Source organism: Leptodactylus fuscus, chromosome 2 (genome assembly GCF_031893055.1).
Source record: "Leptodactylus fuscus isolate aLepFus1 chromosome 2, aLepFus1.hap2, whole genome shotgun sequence".
Classification (NCBI taxonomy): Eukaryota; Metazoa; Chordata; class Amphibia; order Anura; family Leptodactylidae; genus Leptodactylus; species Leptodactylus fuscus.
Window position 1 is genome coordinate 119,425,552 of NC_134266.1, and position 20,214 is coordinate 119,445,765.

At 43.3% G+C, this 20,214-nt stretch overlaps 1 protein-coding gene across 6 annotated transcripts in view; it reads right to left on the bottom strand.

Moving 5' to 3' along the window:
* The window catches only part of DLGAP3 (DLG associated protein 3), a 335,981-nt gene that overhangs the window by 50,063 nt on the left and 265,704 nt on the right, over window positions 1-20,214 (bottom strand). Inside the window, exon 8 of one of the 6 annotated variants that reach the window (XM_075264488.1) lies at window positions 17,388-18,552. The exons of the other annotated variants lie outside the window; for them this stretch is intronic. Coding sequence (XP_075120589.1) covers window positions 17,396-18,552 — 1,157 coding nt within the window. The 3' untranslated portion in view covers window positions 17,388-17,395. Of the gene's footprint in view, window positions 1-17,387; window positions 18,553-20,214 lie in introns of those variants that run through there. 6 annotated transcript variants of the gene reach the window in all.

Genomic DNA, 20,214 nt, shown 5'->3' on the forward strand with positions numbered 1-20,214 from the left:
AGGAGCGGGGATTCGTGAGTAAATAGCATCCATTACTTGCTGGAGTAATTTAGCAGCTTAGTGTTCAGTTTGGGAGTTATGGGGAATATCCAGTTAATATTGATTGGATTAAATACATCAATGTGAATCTGACCTAATGTTGTTAATAAGCTATTTATACTCAGTTTTCACTGAACATAGTAAATAGTAAAACCATGCAATGAAAAGTCAAAATAAGCACATATAAGGACATACCATATGACTGGCTGGCTCCACACCTGTCAGTGCTGCCGGCGTTTTCACTTACATTCTAAATATTTAATTATTGCTTGTTATTTGCCTCATAGTTTTGTTAGTAAACCTACGAAACCACATGGAATATTAGAAAACAAGCAGTAATCAAAACATAAAAAAGCAACAAAACAACTCCGACGCAAGTAACTAATTGGTTTACCGATACCAAGTGGGTGCAGCAAAAGATGAAGAACGAGTCTAATAATACACACAAAAGCAAAAGAAAGGAGGAATTCCTCTTGTGCTCCCTTTTCAGACCAAAATTAAAAAAAAATAATGTTCTCTATTATATAAGGGTTCATATGATGGATTTTAGACACCTAGCATCAGTATTGCTGTTTCCACATTCTAGGATGCACCAGGTAGAACAGAAATATTAATGCTGTGTTTCTAAAATCCATCATATGAATATATATTAAAGAGGACCTTTCACCATTTTGCACACAGGCAGTTTTATATACTGCCGGAAAGCTGACAGTGCGCTGAATTCAGCGCACTGTCGGCTTTCCCAATCTGTGCTCGGTGTGAAGAGCTTACAGTCCGGTACCGTAGCTCTTCTATGGTCAGAAGGGCATTTCTGACAGTTAGCCAGAGACGTCCTTCTTCACAGCACAGCCTATCGCGCTGTGCTGTGAGAGCCAGGAGGAACGCCCCCTCCCTCCTTGATAATGCTTGCCTATGGACGAGTACTGCGAGCAGAGATCGCAGTGCACTGAATTCAGTGCACTGTCAGCTTTCCGGAAGTATATAGAACTGCCTATGGGCAAAATGGTGAAAGGTCCTCTTTAAGTAGAGAACATTGTTAGAAAAAGGGGTCTGAAAAGGGAGCGCAGGTGCAATTCCTCTTTTCTTTTGATTTTGAATAATCAAAATACATTTAGCTGTAAAAGTAAAACCATATAAGATTTGACCAAATAACACATCAGACAACAATAGTTGACTTCCTTGATTTCCAGAAAGATTCTTTTCATATAATACACATATATTACATGAGTAAAAAAACATTGAAAAAAACCTACTGTATTTATTTTTTGTGTTGGATGTCACAGTATTTAAAAAGTTCAAAACCACAAAAAGAGAGCATCCATATCCAAATAATAAAATAATGCTTTTTATTGATATCCAAAAGGTAAAATCATTTGTATATATATAAATTATTGCACAATTACATAACACAAAAGAACATATAGGGGAACCATATAGGTTTCAAGTGCCAGCAAAAACCTTGATGATGTGAGGGAAGGTCACACTGTAACACAAAGATGATAGTAATACATCACAGGTTTGGTGAGGAGCATATATTTTTTAGGGTATACCAGAAGTATAGTGTCAGGGTCATTCACTTATTAAATGCACATAACAGTTAAACTTGTGAAATACAAAACCTCTCAACATCAATAACTGCAGGATAATCACCTGACCTGATACCAATCCCACCTCTCCTAATCTACTCCACAAACAAACCCATAAAGTGTAAAGAACTTGTTCAAATGTGTCACCTCACCATCACACCAGGAAAGAATGTCCGACGTACGTTTCGCCCCTGCCAACGTTGATGTTGAGAGGTTTTGTATTTCACAAGTTGAAACCTATATGGTTCCCCTATATGTTCTTTCGTGTTATGTAATTGTGCAATAATTTATATCTATACAAATGATTTTACCTTTTGGATATCAATAAAAAGCTATATTTTATTATTTGGATATGGATGCTCTCTTTTTGTGGTTTTGAATTTATGGTCCTATATCCAATCATGTGGTATTGGCCTCACATGTTGCTAAAGTATTTAAAAAGTGAAAGATTGTGGCTCTTACTAACCCATTTCACTCCTCAATTGTGTTTGCACAATACTTTGGAATATGCTTGGTATACATTTTAATAAGGTTATTCTGGTCATCATCCAATCAGACTAATCCAGCCTCTTGCTGGGTAAGTCCACCTCCATTAACTTAAGTAAAATCCATTAACTTAACTAAGAGACTCACTGGCTTTTTTGGATATGGCAAAAGTCTTCAATTTCCTTCAATGGCACTTTCACAGCACCTGCATGAGAGCTTTTGGATTAGGTCTAAACTTCCTGTGCTGGGTAAATTTTTGTGTGCTGCCCCATTGGCTGGGGTTATGACTAATGGCCAGCGGTGTCCTCCTTTTTGTTCAGCTACAGGCAGTGGTAATTTGCTCTGGTAATGGAGGATCTTGTGATTTCCATGCAATTGGCCAATATCATCTGAACACTGACCCACAACTAAGCTGGGACCTGTACCCCGAGCATTATAGTTAGCTGTGATGCACAGAGTCCCTGCTTCTACTCAAGACTACTGTGCTGTACTGTAATCCAGTTTTCTGTACACAATAGTAGTTCCATAGATGATAATGTTACTAGGAGTCTGGGTCCTGGCTTAGTGCGTGCTCTGGGAAATATGGCTGACATCCCACCTGTATTTCACAGACCAAATACACCCACGTTAAGTCAGCCATATGGCTCAACCACACAGTCATACAAATGTTTTTGTTTTGAAAATAGTGATAACAAGGCTGACAAACTGTATCTCTATTAGTTTCTGATACAGTCCTGAATTTTCTCAGTTTGTAGACCATTTGTCTACTTGGTTTATAACATTCAATTCAAATCAGTTTCACCAATGCTTACAAATCAATTGTGCAAATGGCCCTTAAAAAATCTCCAATTATCCACAGACAGCTAATGCAAGGTTCACACTAGCATTCTGGTATATGTTCTTAGGGTCTATTTTGAGAAACCCTGTCCGCTTAAAAAGCTATTATGGGTTCTGTTGGGTTTCCACCAGAAATTGGTAGAGAAATAAGTCCTGCTTGCAGGACTTTTCTCTTTGCATATTTTAAATGGTATGGGGGGCAGGGTCCCTGAATGCTAGTGTAACTGCAGAGTTAATCTCAGGGCTCGTTCACATCTGCGCCTGTTCTCCATTCTGCAGGTTTCCATTTCCTGCACAAAACAGAGGCAGGAGATGGAAACCTGCAGGACTCTTTCATACCGGTTTGAAAGATGTCTGGCCGAGAGCGTTTTATGCTCTCCGTCGCGAAACCGTTTTTTTTAAAAAATCAGAGTCGGACATACAGTACTCTGTTTCCGATTTTAAAAAAATTGGTTTCGCGGCGGAGAGCATAAAATGCTCACCGCCACTCAGGGGCGGACCCGCTCTGACAGGTTTCCATCTTCTGCATGCAGAAGATGGAAACCATAGAACAGAGACCCGAATGCTAGTGTGAACCTAGCGTAAAGGCAACTATTCTCTTCTTATTCGTTTGGCAATTTTAGCAGTTTTTGACACTATAGACCAGGGGTCGGCAACCCCTGGCACGCGTGCCAAGACTGGCACACGAGGCATATTTTGCTGGCACGGCAGCCAGCCCGCAGCTTTCATACACAAAATTGAGAGAGAGCGTCCCTTCAGTGCTCTGTTAGAGCTGCGGTGTAGGACACGCCCCCTTCTCTCACTGCCCACCAATCAGAGGTGAGCCTCTCACTGCACAGGATAAGGGCTCCCTGGACCTGCTGCTACATGTGAGGAGGAGCTCCTGCCGTCTGCAGCCCTGAAGAGGAGAGGAAGCAAAGTGAAAGTAAAAACACCAGGTACGTGTGTGTTACTAACTATTCTTATAATGTCAGGCATTTGGTGTTATTACTTTAGTTTTAGTAACTCCATGTGCCTCACATTAATAGCTGTTAACCCCATCATGTTATTCACATTAACCCATACCTCCCAACCGTCCCGATTTCCGCGGGACAGTCCCGATTTGGGTGACATGTCCCGCGGTCCCGGTTGGAGGGAGGTATGTCCCGATTTCAACTCAGATCTGCGTCCAAAGGACGCAGATCTGAGTTGAACACATATGCGGCTGAAGCAAGGAGCTGACACAGGTCAGCTCCTCGCTTCGACGCTGCCCGCCTCTCTCCCTGACACATGCGGCTGAAGCTGATCGCGTGCTCGCTTCGCCGCTGCGTCTCTCTCTCGCTGACACATGCGGCTGAAGCGAGGAGCTGACCTGTGTCAGCTCCTCGCTTCGCTGCTGCCGCCGGCTCCTGGCTTGTAGACGCGATGTACAAGCCAGGAGCCGGCGGCAGCGGCGAAGCGAGGAGCTGACACAGGTCAGCTCCTCGCTTCAGCCGCATGTGTCAGCGAGAGAGAGACGCAGCGGCGAAGCGAGCACGCGAGCAGCTTCAGCCGCATGTGTCAGGGAGAGAGGCGGGCAGCGGCGAAGCGAGGAGCTGACCTGTGTCAGCTCCTTCCTTCAGCCGCATATGTCAGTGAGAGAGGCGGGCAGAGAGCGGCGAGGGAGCGGAGGAGAAGGTAAGTTTAATGTGGAGGTGGAACGTGAATCTGGGGGCAGATGAAGGAGAGGACGGCATGACACTGGGGGCAGAGATGGAGAGGACGGCATGACACTGGGAGCAGAGATGGAGAAGACATGAATCTGGGGGCAGAGATGGAGAGGACATGAATCGGGGGGCAGAGATGTGGGACATGAATCTGGGGGCAGATATGGAGGGACATGAATCTGGGGGCAGAGATGGAGTGGACATGAAACTGGGGGCAGAGATGGGGGACATGAATCTGGGGGCAGAGATGGAGAGGACATGAATCTGAGGGAAGAGATGGGGGTCATGAATCTGGGGGCAGAGATGGGGGACATGAATCTGGGGGCAGAGATGGGGGACATGAATCTGGGGGCAGAGATGGAGGGACATGAATCTGAGGGCAGAGATGTGGGACATGAATCTGGGGGCAGAGATGTGGGGACATGAATCTGGGGGCAGAGATGGAGAGGACATGAATCTGGGGGCAGAGATGGAGGGACATGAATCTGGGGGCAGAGATGGAAGAGGGACATGAAACTGGGGGCAGATGAAGGGTGTATATGAAACTGGGGGAGAGATAGAGGGGGGACATATAATTTACAGGTGACTGTAAGAGGATTATACTGTGTGCGGGCACATGAAAAATTAACGAGTGGGCGGAGTCAACTCAAAAGTGGGTGGGGCTAAATATGCCGCGGCGCGCTACGCGCGCCGCACATTTTGTCCCTCTTTCAGTTCTTCAAAAGTCTGGAGGTATGTTAACCCCTGTGTTGCTCACATAAGGGTTACTGATCTGTAATGTGAGACATATGGAGGTACTAATAAAGGACCTATATAATGAAGATAATCACTTATTACCTCCATATGTCTCACATATCAGTGCCCCTTACGTAAAGCACACAGGGGGTTAATGTGAGGGACATGATGGGGTTAACTGCTATTAATATGAGGCACATTGAGTTAACCTGCAATGCACATGACCAGACTCTCTATCTACAACTGTGGATAAAGTACAGACCTATATATTTCAATTGACCCATATATACAGCCATTCTTTTTGTGACTGTGTATCCGGGCTAAATTGAAGAGCTGAAAACTATTGAGCAGGTCCCATATGTGTCCTATACATCCCCTATATCTGTCTGCATTTGCAGCCCTGTCAATTCATTTTTAATGTATAGGTCAGTGAAAACCACATGCGTGCCACTTGTATGCACGAGGCGTAAGGCTGAGGCCCCACATTGCAGAAATGCAGCATTTTTGTTGCAGATTTTGATGCGGTTTATTTCAACCAAAGCTAAAAATGGGTACAGAAGGAATGGGAAATATATAGGAAACTTCTTACACGTTTCCCTTCTGCTCAATCCACTCCTGGCTTAGGCTCAGAAAAACACAGCAAAATATGTAACAAAAAAAGCTGCGTTCCAACAACGTGGGGGCCTTAGGCTAAAGCCCCACGTTGCAGAAACAGCTTTTTTTCGTTGCAGATTTTGCTGGGTTTTTTTGAGCCGAAGCCAGGAGTAGATTGAGCAGGAGGGAGACATATAAGAAGCTTCCTATATATTTCCCGTTCCTTTTCTAGCCATTCTTGGCTTTGACGAAAAAAACGCAGCTAAATCTGCAATAAAAAAGCTGCATTTTTGTAATGTGGGGCCTCAGCCTTAGTGTGATTCTATTGGGTGGTGACACTGTAACTAGATGCAATTATAGCCAAATCCAGTTCCTGGGCACCAGTGCGGCCACTTTGTTGAAAGTGTGACACCCATTAATTCCTGGCTGGGGTTTTGCTGTTACTGCACCGCCAGGAACTAAAAGTGACAAATTAATCTGCGTTTCACTTAGGGAGTGTTCACACTACCGTCGGTATCCGACAGCTAGTGTCCACTGCTAATGTTTGTTCAAAATCTTGTGCGGACACTAGCTGTGTCTGTGACATTTTGCATTGATTTAAATGGACATCGGGTGCGTTCGTTTAGTGTTCATGGGTGTCCTTAAGTGTCCGTTCCCAAAGATGTCCGACTTTTCAAGCAGACAGAAAAACCTACATGTCGGGTTTTGCTGTCCGCTTGAAAAGTCGGACATCTTTGGGAACGGACACTTAAGGACACCCACGAACAGTAAAAGAACGCACCCGGTGTCCGTTTAAATCAATGCAAAATCTCACGGACACAGCTAGTGTCCGATACTAATATCCGCACAAGATTTTGAACGGACACTAGCTGTCGGACACCGACAGTAGTGTGAACGCTCCCTTACAGAAAACTGAAGTTACTAACGGCCAAGGACTGGATGGAGCATACAGGTACATTGTGTGTCAGCTCTTTACAGGTATGACCTTACTCTGCTCCCAGTCACATACATTACCACTAATTGTGGGTTACGCATGTACTTACATTGCTTCTAAAGGAAAAGAACATGTGTATCCAGGCAAATAGCGGTAAGCGCATGTGGCTGGGAGCGCAGTATGACAGCACCCCTATGTTGTGGTTTGTGCTATATGACTTTAGTGTAGGTGTCGTCAGCTTTACAATTATTGCCCGGCACTCCGAGGACCTCATCTTTGATTTTTTAATTTAAATTGGCATGCCGAACAAAAAAGGTTGCCTACCCCTGCTATAGACCATCAACTCCTCCTCAGTATGCTAAACTCTATTGTCCTCAAGTACATTGCTCTGTTTTGGTTCTCCTCCTATCATTCTGTATAGTGTATCATTCACTGATGTTACTTCTTCTCTTCTTCACCTTGTTGTTGGGGTTCCTCAGGGCTTGGTGCTAGGTTCCTCCTCTTTTCTCTTTACACAGTCCCTATTGCACAAACCAGCGTCAGATTTGGCTTTCAGTTCTATCTTTATGCTGATGACTAGAGATGAGCGAACACTAAAATGTTCGAGGTTCGAAATTCGATTCGAACAGCCGCTCACTGTTCGAGTGTTCGAATGGGTTTCGAACCCCATTATAGTCTATGGGGAACATAAACTCGTTAAGGGGGAAACCCAAATTCGTGTCTGGAGGGTCACCAAGTCCACTATGACACCCCAGGAAATGATACCAACACCCTGGAATGACACTGGGACAGCAGGGGAAGCATGTCTGGGGGCATAAAAGTCACTTTATTTCATGGAAATCCCTGTCAGTTTGCGATTTTCGCAAGCTAACTTTTCCCCATAGAAATGCATTGGCCAGTGCTGATTGGCCAGAGTACGGAACTCGACCAATCAGCGCTGGCTCTGCTGGAGGAGGCGGAGTCTAAGATAGCTCCACACCAGTCTCCATTCAGGTCCGACCTTAGACTCCGCCTCCTCCGGCAGAGCCAGCGCTGATTGGCCGAAGGCTGGCCAATGCATTCCTATGCGAATGCAGACTTAGCAGTGCTGAGTCAGTTTTGCTCAACTACACATCTGATGCACACTCGGCACTGCTACATCAGATGTAGCAATCTGATGTAGCAGAGCCGAGGGTGCACTAGAACCCCTGTGCAAACTCAGTTCACGCTAATAGAATGCATTGGCCAGCGCTGATTGGCCAATGCATTCTATTAGCCCGATGAAGTAGAGCTGAATGTGTGTGCTAAGCACACACATTCAGCACTGCTTCATCACGCCAATACAATGCATTAGCCAGTGCTGATTGGCCAGAGTACGGAATTCGGCCAATCAGCGCTGGCTCTGCTGGAGGAGGCGGAGTCTAAGGTCGGACCTGAATGGAGACTGGTGTGGAGCGATCTTAGACTCCGCCTCCTCCAGCAGAGCCAGCGCTGATTGGCCGAATTCCGTACTCTGGCCAATCAGCGCTGGCCAATGCATTCTATTAGCTTGATGAAGCAGAGTGTGCACAAGGGTTCAAGCGCACCCTCGGCTCTGATGTAGCAGAGCTGAGGCTGCACAAGGGTTCAAGCGCACCCTCGGCTCTGATGTAGGAGAGCCGAGGGTGCACTTGAACCCTTGTGCACCCTCAGCTCTGCTACATCAGAGCCGAGGGTGCGCTTGAACCCTTGTGCACACTCTGCTTCATCAAGCTAATAGAATGCATTGGCCAGCGCTGATTGGCCAATGTATTCTATTAGCCTGATGAAGTAGAGCTGAATGTGTGTGCTAAGCACACACATTCAGCTCTACTTCATCGGGCTAATAGAATGCATTGGCCAGCGCTGATTGGCCAGAGTACGGAACTCGACCAATCAGCGCTGGCTCTGCTGGAGGAGGCGGAGTCTAAGATCGCTCCACACCAGTCTCCATTCAGGTCCGACATTAGACTCCGCCTCCTCCAGCAGAGCCAGCGCTGATTGGCCGAATTCCGTACTCTGGCCAATCAGCACTGGCTAATGCATTGTATTGGCGTGATGAAGCAGTGCTGAATGTGTGTGCTTAGCACACACATTCAGCTCTACTTCATCGGGCTAATAGAATGCATTGGCCAATCAGCGCTGGCCAATGCATTCTATTAGCGTGAACTGAGTTTGCACAGGGGTTCTAGTGCACCCTCGGCTCTGCTACATCAGATTGCTACATCTGATGTAGCAGTGCCGAGTGTGCATCAGATGTGTAGTTGAGCAAAACTGACTCAGCACTGCTAAGTCTGCATTCGCATAGGAATGCATTGGCCAGCCTTCGGCCAATCAGCGCTGGCTCTGCCGGAGGAGGCGGAGTCTAAGGTCGGACCTGAATGGAGACTGGTGTGGAGCGATCTTAGACTCCGCCTCCTCCAGCAGAGCCAGCGCTGATTGGTCGAGTTCCGTACTCTGGCCAATCAGCGCTGGCCAATGCATTCTATTAGCCCGATGAAGTAGAGCTGAATGTGTGTGCTTAGCACACACATTCAGCTCTACTTCATCAGGCTAATAGAATACATTGGCCAATCAGCGCTGGCCAATGCATTCTATTAGCTTGATGAAGCAGAGTGTGCACAAGGGTTCAAGCGCACCCTCGGCTCTGATGTAGCAGAGCTGAGGGTGCACAAGGGTTCAAGTGCACCCTCGGCTCTCCTACATCAGAGCCGAGGGTGCGCTTGAACCCTTGTGCACACTCTGCTTCATCAAGCTAATAGAATGCATTGGCCAGCACTGATTGGCCAGAGTACGGAATTCGGCCAATCAGCGCTGGCCAATGCATCCCTATGGGAAAAAGTTTATCTCACAAAAATCACAATTACACACCCGATAGAGCCCCAAAAAGTTATTTTTAATAACATTCCCCCCTAAATAAAGGTTATCCCTAGCTATCCCTGCCTGTACAGCTATCCCTGTCTCATAGTCACAAAGTTCACATTCTCATATGACCCGGATTTGAAATCCACTATTCGTCTAAAATGGAGGTCACCTGATTTCGGCAGCCAATGACTTTTTCCAATTTTTTTCAATGCCCCCGGTGTCGTAGTTCCTGTCCCACCTCCCCTGCGCTGTTATTGGTGCAAAAAAGGCGCCAGGGAAGGTGGGAGGGGAATCGAATTTTGGCGCACTTTACCACGTGGTGTTCGATTCGATTCGAACATGGCGAACACCCTGATATCCGATCGAACATGTGTTCGATAGAACACTGTTCGCTCATCTCTACTGATGACACCTAGTTATATATCTTATCCCGTGATATCACACCAAGGCAGAATGCCCTCTGTCTCTAGGTTGTATTTTACTCTGACCTCTTATTCATTCAGTCATTTGCCTGCTCATTTTACTTGCACCTTAAGAATATCTCCAGAATCTGCCCTTTTCTACCTGATGCCTCCACCTTGTGCCAGTCACTGGCTAACCATCCTTCACAGAGCACAATGTAAACTTATTACGCTCGCCCACAAATCCATCCATAGCACCCTAACCATCCTCTATGCAACACAGGGACTATGGCAAGTGGTCAAAATTGCTAAGTTTTATTAACTCATCTCTTCGTTGTATAGAAAGTAAAGTTGTGGTCTGCACTGTTATTTTCAGTAAAAACAGCTATTTCTTGTTATAGCCTGTAAATTGCTAGTTTCCATCCACAAGAAGTGTTAAAAATTGTTTATTTTACCAAACCACTTTAAACATGATTTTCTGTCTCACAGAACCTTTCTCAAGCCTTACTCCTTATAAATACTGCAGCTGTTTCTTCCGGTGATATGAATTATAGATAAGGAGATTGGTTCAGTCTATTGAGTAGCGTTGCATCCTCCACATGGGAGACCTTCCTTTTGGTGCAGCCTCATTTGCTCTACTTCTTGTTGACTTGCATTTTTGTTAGGTTGACATATTTTAAGACAGCTGTTCCATCTTTTTAGACACATGTAGGATTACTACTATGTTATAAAATAAGCTTGTACAGCATAATATTTGCAGTGATCCCATTGCTTCCTACATTCTGTAGTACATTTTCTAATTGTGCTGTGGGCCCCAACTGCTGAGTGGACGCAAACAAATGGATGAATTATCCAGCTCACAAATGATATACATGATTTATCAAATTCTTCTTGTGTCCCCTGAGATGCCAAGCAATTTGTTTAAGAGGTGGAAGGTACATTAAAATGAGATAGTTCTTGCAGGTCAATTATTTAACTTTCTACAGAGATGTTTTTCTTTTAGAAGATCTAGTTCTATCACTTTCAACTGGGTTAGTAGGTTTAACTGCTTAAGGGAGCCTTCACACGGAGTTTACTCTCCGCTCATTCTGAACGTAAACTCAGAGTGAGCGGCATAAAAAACAGTTCCCATTGACTTGAATGGGTGCCGGCTTACGTGCGCACCCCATTGAAATCAATGGGAGGATTTTTTACATATTGCTTTCAATGTGATACGCTGGCACCCATTCAAGTCAATGGGATCTATTTTTTACGCCGCTCATTCTGAACGAGTTTACATTCAGAATGAGCGGAGCGTAAACTCCGTGTGAAGGCTCCCTAATGGTTAAGAAAAAACAAAAACATTATACTGTCCACACGACAGTTTGTGGAATGTACGTTTTTACACTGCAGCCTGTATGTATTCCAATATATAACAGATTGCAGAATGTCATTCTGTGCTAAATTTGCCAGTCTGGTTGTCTGACAAGTCAATCTCCAGCACCTCCTGTGACCTCTCATATGCTGAACCTCAAGGCTGAAGCCGCACGTTGCAATTTACAATACCTGAAAATAAATGGGATTCAAGCTAACCCCATCCACACATTTCAGAAAAAAATCTGCAGCGAAAAAGCTGTCTTTTCTAAAACACCTGCTTTTTTTTAAGTCACAGCTTGTCAATTACACTGGCATTTTAAATATAGGAATAATAATGCCCCGTTCACACGGTGGAAAAGGAATAGGAAATTTCGACTTTTTCGCACAGCTAGCCGCAATGGGATGCTGATGCAGTGCATCATGGAATCCTCCGCGGTATCTGCCAGAAGATAGGTCATTTTGCTTTTTTTTTTTTAATGTTAACTGAAAAAAAAATCACTCGCAGAAAAAAACTGCGAGTGACTCCCATTGAAATGAATGGAAGGTGATTTTTCAGGCGGATTTTGAGGCAGATTCCGCTTCAAAATCCACCTGCAAAAAACTCAGTTTGAACTGACCCTAAAGGAGCCTTCACACAGAGTAAACGCTCCGCTCATTCTGAACGTAAACTCAGAGTGAGAGGCGTTAAAACAGATCCCATTGACTTGAATGGGTGTCGGCATATGTATCAAATTGAAAGCAATAGGTAAAAAAGCCTCCCATTTATTTTAATGGGGAGTGCGTGTATGCCAGCACCCATAGAAATCAATGGGATCTGTTTTAACGCCACTCATTCTGAACGAGTTTTATGTAACTCCGTGTGCAGGCTCCCTAAGGGCAGAAAGTCAGTAGAGGAAAACTCTGCAAAGATTCAATGAAAAACTGGGGAAAAAAAGTGCTTCACCATCTCTTTTTTTGCATTGTTTTTTTGCTACGGTACGTTTTGTGTGAGACCTTAGCCTAATTAATATTAAATGAAAGCTGATCAACTTGATTTGATATATTTGATCACAAGAGATGATGGAGTTTGAGACATCAGATAAATTTATTGGAATACATGCAGGCTGCAGACAAAATGGACCTGAATTTTGTAATAAAAAACAATTACCAAAGTACAAGAAAGCTGCTCCAAATGTGTCCAGATGGAGAGTTTAATGCACCATCACCATTTAAAGTGTTTAAAGTGAACAAAGAAGTAACACTGTATTGCTCAGAAAATAAATAAATAAATATATACAGATGTAACACATGTTCATATACTGTATATATATATATATATATATATATATATATATATATATATATATATATTACATATTTACCGTATTTTTCGGACTATAAGACGCACCTAGGTTTTAGAGGAGGAAAATAGGGAAACAAAATTTGGAAGCAAAAAATGGTAAAATATTTAATATATGGGAGTTGTAGTTTTGCAACAGCTGCAAGGCCACATTGACAGGTGACCCTGCAGCTGTACGGGGACGCATAGAGTGTTTTTTTTTTTGCGGGGCCAGAAGTACTTTTTAGTTATACCATTTTGGGGACTATCTATTGCTTAATCACCTTGTATTGAAAAAAAACCCGGTGGTTTATGATATATGATTTTCTACTTTTATATATATATTCTAGGGACATTAGCTGATTTAGAACTTTTATTTATTTCATATTTTTATTTTATTATATATTTTTAAAGCTTTTTTTTTTTTTTTTTACTATTTTATTCCCCCCCCGGGGGCTTGAACCTGCGGTCACTTGATTGCAAGTCCCACTAATAGACATTCTGTCTATTAGTATTACGACTGGTCATAGACCCAGCCGCAATACTAATACAGCAGTGACAGGCCTGGGAGCCTTCATTAGGCTCCCGGCTCTCACCCGAACAGGTCGGCTCCTGCGGTATCGCTGCGCAGGAGCCGGCCTGCAACTTCACAGGTACGGGGGAGAAGGGGCCGCTGATACAGACTACAGACCCGGCATCCGCTGTACTAGAGAGGCGGATGCCGGCGAGGGATAGACGCCATCACAGGTGCCGGGGCCTGAGACATCGCTGCGCTCCTCTGCCCTGCATGAAGCCAGTGGCGGGGGGACGGAGGAGCGGAATAGAATCGCCGCTGCTGGCTTCATGCAGAGCAGAGGAGCGCAGCGATGTCTCAGGCCCCGGCGTCTATCCCTTGCCGGCATCCGCCTCTCTATTACGGCGGGTGCCAGGCGCCACATTCGGACTATAAGACGCACCTTTCTTTTCCCCCAAAATTTTTTGGGAAAAAAGTGCGTCTTATAGTCCGAAAAATACGGTACATATAAAACAATGAACTCATTTTCTGCAGAAAATAATAAAATTTTGTGGTGCAATTTTTAATAATGGCGATTTGGCTATTCACAATATGTAAAAAAGATATTACACAGCTACAGATTGGTGAAGGACACTGTTGATGCCACAGATAATTGTAATTAACATTTGCTTACAAGGGCCTCAGCCGGTATATGAATGGCCTTGTACTCACTGGGGATGACGATTGGAGGAAAGATCTGCAGCTGTATGCTAATCTTTCAGCTTCTAAACCATTCACAAAGGTCAACGTATTGAGATTTCCCCAGCTCATTTCCCTTTCACAATACTTATTGATTCAGACCATCTTGTTAGAAGCTTATGGTTTTAATTAGCAATTCATTGTTCAGAAGCTTTTCAAACAGTAAATGTGGTATAAATACTGAAACTTTCTCTTTGTTGATTCAGCAAGAATTATTATATGCAAACTATATGACAATCTCTTCCACAAATTTACTTTGCAAGTCTTATGCCCTCGTTCACATCTGCTTTTGTATTCTGTCCGGTTAGAGTCCGCATGGAGACCCCCCCCCTCCCGAACGGAATACAAACGCAATTGCAAGCGCTGTGCTATAAAAGCACCCTGACCCCATAGACTATAATGGGTTCAGTGTGCTTGCTGTGCACTGCCCGCACGAATGGTTTAACTGAAACCACAATACATAGATATTAAAATATCACAAAAACATTTATGAAATCAGAAATGTATAAGCGAGGATACCTCAGGCCAAGCTTGTATGTTTTGGCACTCACACAAAATCTCACCCACATTTTGTAGGCAGAATTGTAATAGCTGCCACAGTCTTGATAACAGCTATGTGCTTTTGTGGGTAAGGGTAACTTCACACATTGGATCGGAACCTGAGGCAGATACTGCCTTAGGTTCTGATCCAAATACTGGGTAGCCGCGACTGAAAGCCGATGCACTGCAGCGGCATCCAACCGCACACTCTGCTTTGGTTTAGTCCCAATGAATGGGCCTAGTCCGGAGGAGGGTGTGTCTTCAGGCCGAATCGCGAGGCGACTCGGCCTGAAGAATGAGCATGTTGCTTCTTTTTTTCCCGGGAGCCAGAAGAAATGGCTCCCCGAACAAAGACCTGAGCAGCTCCCATTGATTTCAATGGGAGCTGTCTTTTTGGTCAGGGTTTTGGGGTGATTACGGCCTCAAACCCTGATCTAAAAACTCCGTGTGAACTTACCCTTAGGCTAAGGCCCCAAGTAGTGAGCGGCACCCAAAAAGTTCTGCATAGAAGACCACAGGCAAAGCGCATTATGTTTGTTTGTTTTTTCATCCCTATTATACCTATCCACTTTTCAAGTACTGTAATACATAGCGTTTTCTGCCATGATGTTTCACCGTAGCCAAAGCATTGCATATTCGCAACATGGGGCCTCAGCCTAAAAAGTTTTTAAAATATAGAACATGTAATCTCAGTTTTATATAATTGCATTGTATAAACACTGCTATCAACTCGTAACCTTTTGATTTCAACTTTTTCCACTATTAGATTTTTCTGCTGATTAAAACATAAACTAAACCCTTATAATTTAAAGCATAACTCTGTTGTATTTTTTTTTGGCATAAATTAGCAGTAAAACTTGTAATACATCTTGATAGAGGAAAGTAGCATCTTCTTCACCAACAGTTGGCTACCGATCCACTTTCCCTGCATGTAGTCTCTGAAAATGTTCAGTAACCTGCTCACATCTGGTCTCACAAACCTATTACAGATTCCTGCATATCTGATGAGAAAATAATGCTGCATACTGCACAAAACAGAACACTGGAATCCAATGGAACCCACTGTAAGTTAATGAGATCCACTGGGTACTGTTGGTATCCACTATATGATGAATCTCACAGGGCATTGTTGCATCTATTATAAATTAAAGCTTTATTATCTATGTGCTTCATTAATGTAAAATTAAGAAACGTTGTAAATATTCTTCATTGATAATGTCCATTGTGTTGCTTGTAGAGTTTTGCCATCAACTGTACATGACTGCCTGTTGCTGCTACTGACATAGTTGCCAATAGCACATTGCTCCAGGCTGCTGTGAGCTCAGGACTGACCTTATCTATCTGGTTCAACCGAGCTGGCTGTAATACAGAGTGAGAAATACACCCATGACAGAGTCTGCAGGGGAGGGGAGGAATAACATATGGTATCCGTGAGTAGTGAGGGAGGAGAGAACCCAAGGTAGAATCTGCATGAGGAGGGGGAAGGTTCACATACACAGGCAATCAGTGTTTATGTAAGTAAAGAGGAGAAAACACATGGAGTGTATTAGAAGGAGATATCTGTAAAGTTATAAAGCTCTGTTAGTTATGAGAGCTAGGAATAGTATTCCCAGTACTAGTCTGTGGATGAGTACTGCCAGGAGAAGGGGGGGGCGTTCCCCACTGCTCAGCGTCATCGATGGGCGGTAAGGAATGCCCCCTCGCAGTATAGCGCTACACACAGTACTGTCAGGAGGTGTGTTTCCAGTTAGACTGTCAGGAACGCTCTTCTGACAGTGAAGCGCTATCGGTAACAACACCGATAGCTCTTCCCCAGGGTACATAACGGGAAAGCGCACTGTCGACTTTCTAGTGGTATATAAAATGTACCGCATGTGCCTGAGGACATGAAAGGTCCTCTTTAAACTGGTAGTAACTGAATATTTCTCTGACAAGTTTTACAATGTATTCATATTTTCATGTGTCATAGGGAATTATGAATATAAAATTATTTGTCTTTGAATGTATTTTGTACATATGTGTCCAATTTGTTCACCCTTTAAAGAACAAGTTTTTACATGATATGGACTACAAAAAATGTCAGGAAACAGGAAACTTCCAGTGTTGGTCTTTTTTGGTGGAATCCGAGATTTTAAGGGTGATAAGAATTTCCTTATTCAAGTGGTATTGTTATAAACTAGTAAAGATAAATAGATAACTCTGTGAAACAGTATTTTTTATGTATCAGCTCATTAATAATCATGATGTTAATATATTTATGAACTGCATAATAATAATAATAATAATAATAATAATAATAATAATAATAATAATAATAGATTCTAGGTCAATCTTAGAGCCCCAAAATTGGAGCATAACTCTGGCCAAGATACACAATTATTTTTTATCTGTATTTTATCCAGATGTGATTATAACATCTTTTTACATATTTTAGTTTAGGCTACATTCTGTGAAGAAACTGATGTAGTAGAACTATGTCTTTCAAGTCAACAAAAGGCATTTGCCACAAAAAGCCATATCTGTGTTTCCAATAGAGCTAGAGGCCTACCTACAGAGTGGGCAACCATAAAGGGGATATGTAATGGTATTTCATAAGTCTAACCTGGCCTTAATAGATGGTAGGCTTCAAATTTTCTTTTGAACCTTCATTTAAAATGATATGCAATCATATGTTTGTGTAAATAAAGGAATAGTTACAGCAATAAAAAAGACACATGATTTTCAACACCTTCTTTATTGTTGTAAAACATGAAAAAGGCCAGTACTTAATCTATCCATGGGTATCCCCCATGACTGGTTTGGGGTGAACACGAGGACGGCCCCGAGGTTGTCCTCTCCTGCGCAGAGGGCCAATGAGTCGGCTTCCTGCCCAGGTAGGGTTCTCACTACTACCCCTGGCCATGGTGCTTGGCATAGAAGACCCAGTTCTTGGATCCTGAAGAAAGAACTGAGCAAAAGAACAGGGCAAAGTGGCTGAGACTGAAGAAATACGAGTCCCTCTTGGACGTGTTAGTCCTCCACGAGCCCTTCTAGTAGTAGTTGCAGTGCCACTGCATGGTGTTCCCCTGCCTTCTGGACCCTGTCCTTCTTGGGCAATCGCTCTCTCTTGCCTTCTTTTTCTAAGTTCATCTCGGATGTCACCTAGCACGCCAAGTAGCTGACGATGAAGCTCCCTATCTCTTGCTCTCTCTTCCCTCTGTCGCGTCATTTCTTCTTCTTTTAAAGCCAATTCTTGACGGTATAATTGGTCTCTCAATTTCTCTAGTTGTAAAAGGCGATGAAGACTAGCTCTCCAACGAGCTCTTCTGTCATCCTTAGCCCGAGGGCGTCCAAGTCTTCTTGGCATTGTAGCACTAGAGGCCTGGTCACCTTCAGGATACTCAGAGGACAGAAGGGATTCATTACAACTATGCTCACTGCGTTGAGATGAAGCAAGTTGGTGGTCTTCTTCTCCATTATTATCTTTTCTGTGTTCCTGCATTAAAGGCCAAACCATTCCACCTGGCAAAGAGCCAATCTCTGTTTGCTGACTGCCTCCATCTCTCTCAGACTGGGTAGATTCTGCCGACTCAGGGACCCTGTCAGATGGTGGAATATCTGAGTCGCTCTCATCCCCCCAACCTGTGTGTGCAGAAAGATAGCAGAGAGGGTCTTCAGTTGAAGAGGCTAGTGGCCCTGGAGACACACGTCTGAAGGACTGTTTTATCTGTCTCCCTACAGTAAGAGACACCCGTACTTCTTCCTTTGTTGGGGACCAGTGTTCAAGGTAAGGATTAATAATCATTCCTTGACATCGTCTGCTTTCTAGTTCTTGGTCTTCTGTATCTCCTTCTACTGATGTAGTACTATATGTTACTAATGTACCACTTCTTTGAGGTGGTGACAAAGCTGATCTCATGGGGGACCTCTGATTTGGCAGGGATGATGCTGTGGGAATAAAGCAGAAAAGTTTGTGAACCAAATAGCACATGGAAAGATCTCCTAAAAACTAAAATGTGTAATGTATTGCGCTCAACATACTAACATAACCTTTCTGCCTAAAGTCTGTGTATAAAATTTCAGTCTAGTGAAATAAACATGTTTTTATAGTATTAAAAATAATTTAAAAAAACTGTGTTTGTAAGCGCTCAAAATATAATTATTCTGCATGGGGAAATACGACTGTATTGTGAAGAATGAATAATACCCCAAGAATTTTTTTTTTTTTTTTTTTAATGGGGTAAATAGGATTTTTAAAGCATGGGTCAGACATCCCATTGATTGCCTGTAAGCATGCTTGGAAGTACAATTACCATCAAAGAAATACATATTTTTCTTATTTAATTTACTATGAATCATTTTTTAGCTTGAACCCACTTTCAACCACCTATTTCATGGTGACCACGAATGAGTCTTCTATAGTCCTTGTGATGAAGTGCACTGTAGTGTTCCTGGCATGATCTAGATTTGATACAGAGTTTTTCCCCATGCAGTTGCTTGGACTGCTCTGCCTTTAGCCCCTGCTGTAGCCTACAGAATCCAGAAAGTAAAAAAAAATAGGGAGTATGGGCCTCGGCTATGGATTTCAGGGTGCAGGACCTTCAGCAGAAGCTAAAGAAGAGGGTTGCCTGGAGAAGCAGTGTTGGATTGGGTGGCTGTCGTCATGACTGATACTCAGTGCTAGAGCTGAGAGAAAAACATCAATGCAGCTAAATTATGGTGAATATATATTCTACCGTATTTTAATGTATGTCATCATTAAATAAGGTCATGCTACCTTAACAGGGCAATGAAGAACCCTTCACTAATCTATCTCACTTTAACAGGATACCATGGAGTGTGTAATTTATCTAAATATATATTTATTGCGATTAATGTGGTTTTCATTGTAGGAAACCACTATGGGCAACCTGGCTTTTTTTCAGGCAAGAAAACAATTGTTTCAAGTTACAAAGTCTTCAAAAATCGATGGGGAAGTTTTCAGCTGATGCATTAATTCTCTCCTGGCTTTGCTAAAACTACAGATATGTCCCTTAGTACAATGCATTATATTGAAGTCTGTTGAGCTTACCTGGATCAGCTTTGATGCCTTCCAGCTCACCCACCATCCTGCACAACATGCAAGAAAGGAGGACCCTTCCCTCTTACTGGGATGGGGGATATGAGCATGGTGGCCCCTCCTGGCAGCCCTGATCGGGAAGCTCCTCTTTAAATCTTGCCGAAGGTCCAGGCACCCAATGTCTTGTGTTGAGACTCTTGGTACGTCATGCATAGCCGAGGCCGCTGGATCTGTGTCCACAGCTGGGGCTTTCTTGATATTTATTAGATGGGGATTAGCATTTTATATTATATTGAGGGTAAGGATGCCGGTTTATTATATGGAGCTTTTAAATAATAACTGTTTACTTATCAGGCATTGCTAAACAGGGGCAAATGATCATTTGGACAATTAGTAAGGAATGACTATGCATTTCATCTCAGGTAGAACAAGCCTTTCTTTCTGTAGCTGTAACCATTCAGGCAGATTGGTACATGATATTGACTGTGTTTGTGTTCTACAAGTGTTGTATATACATTTATAGATAAAACTCCCAGCATTTATAATGAACA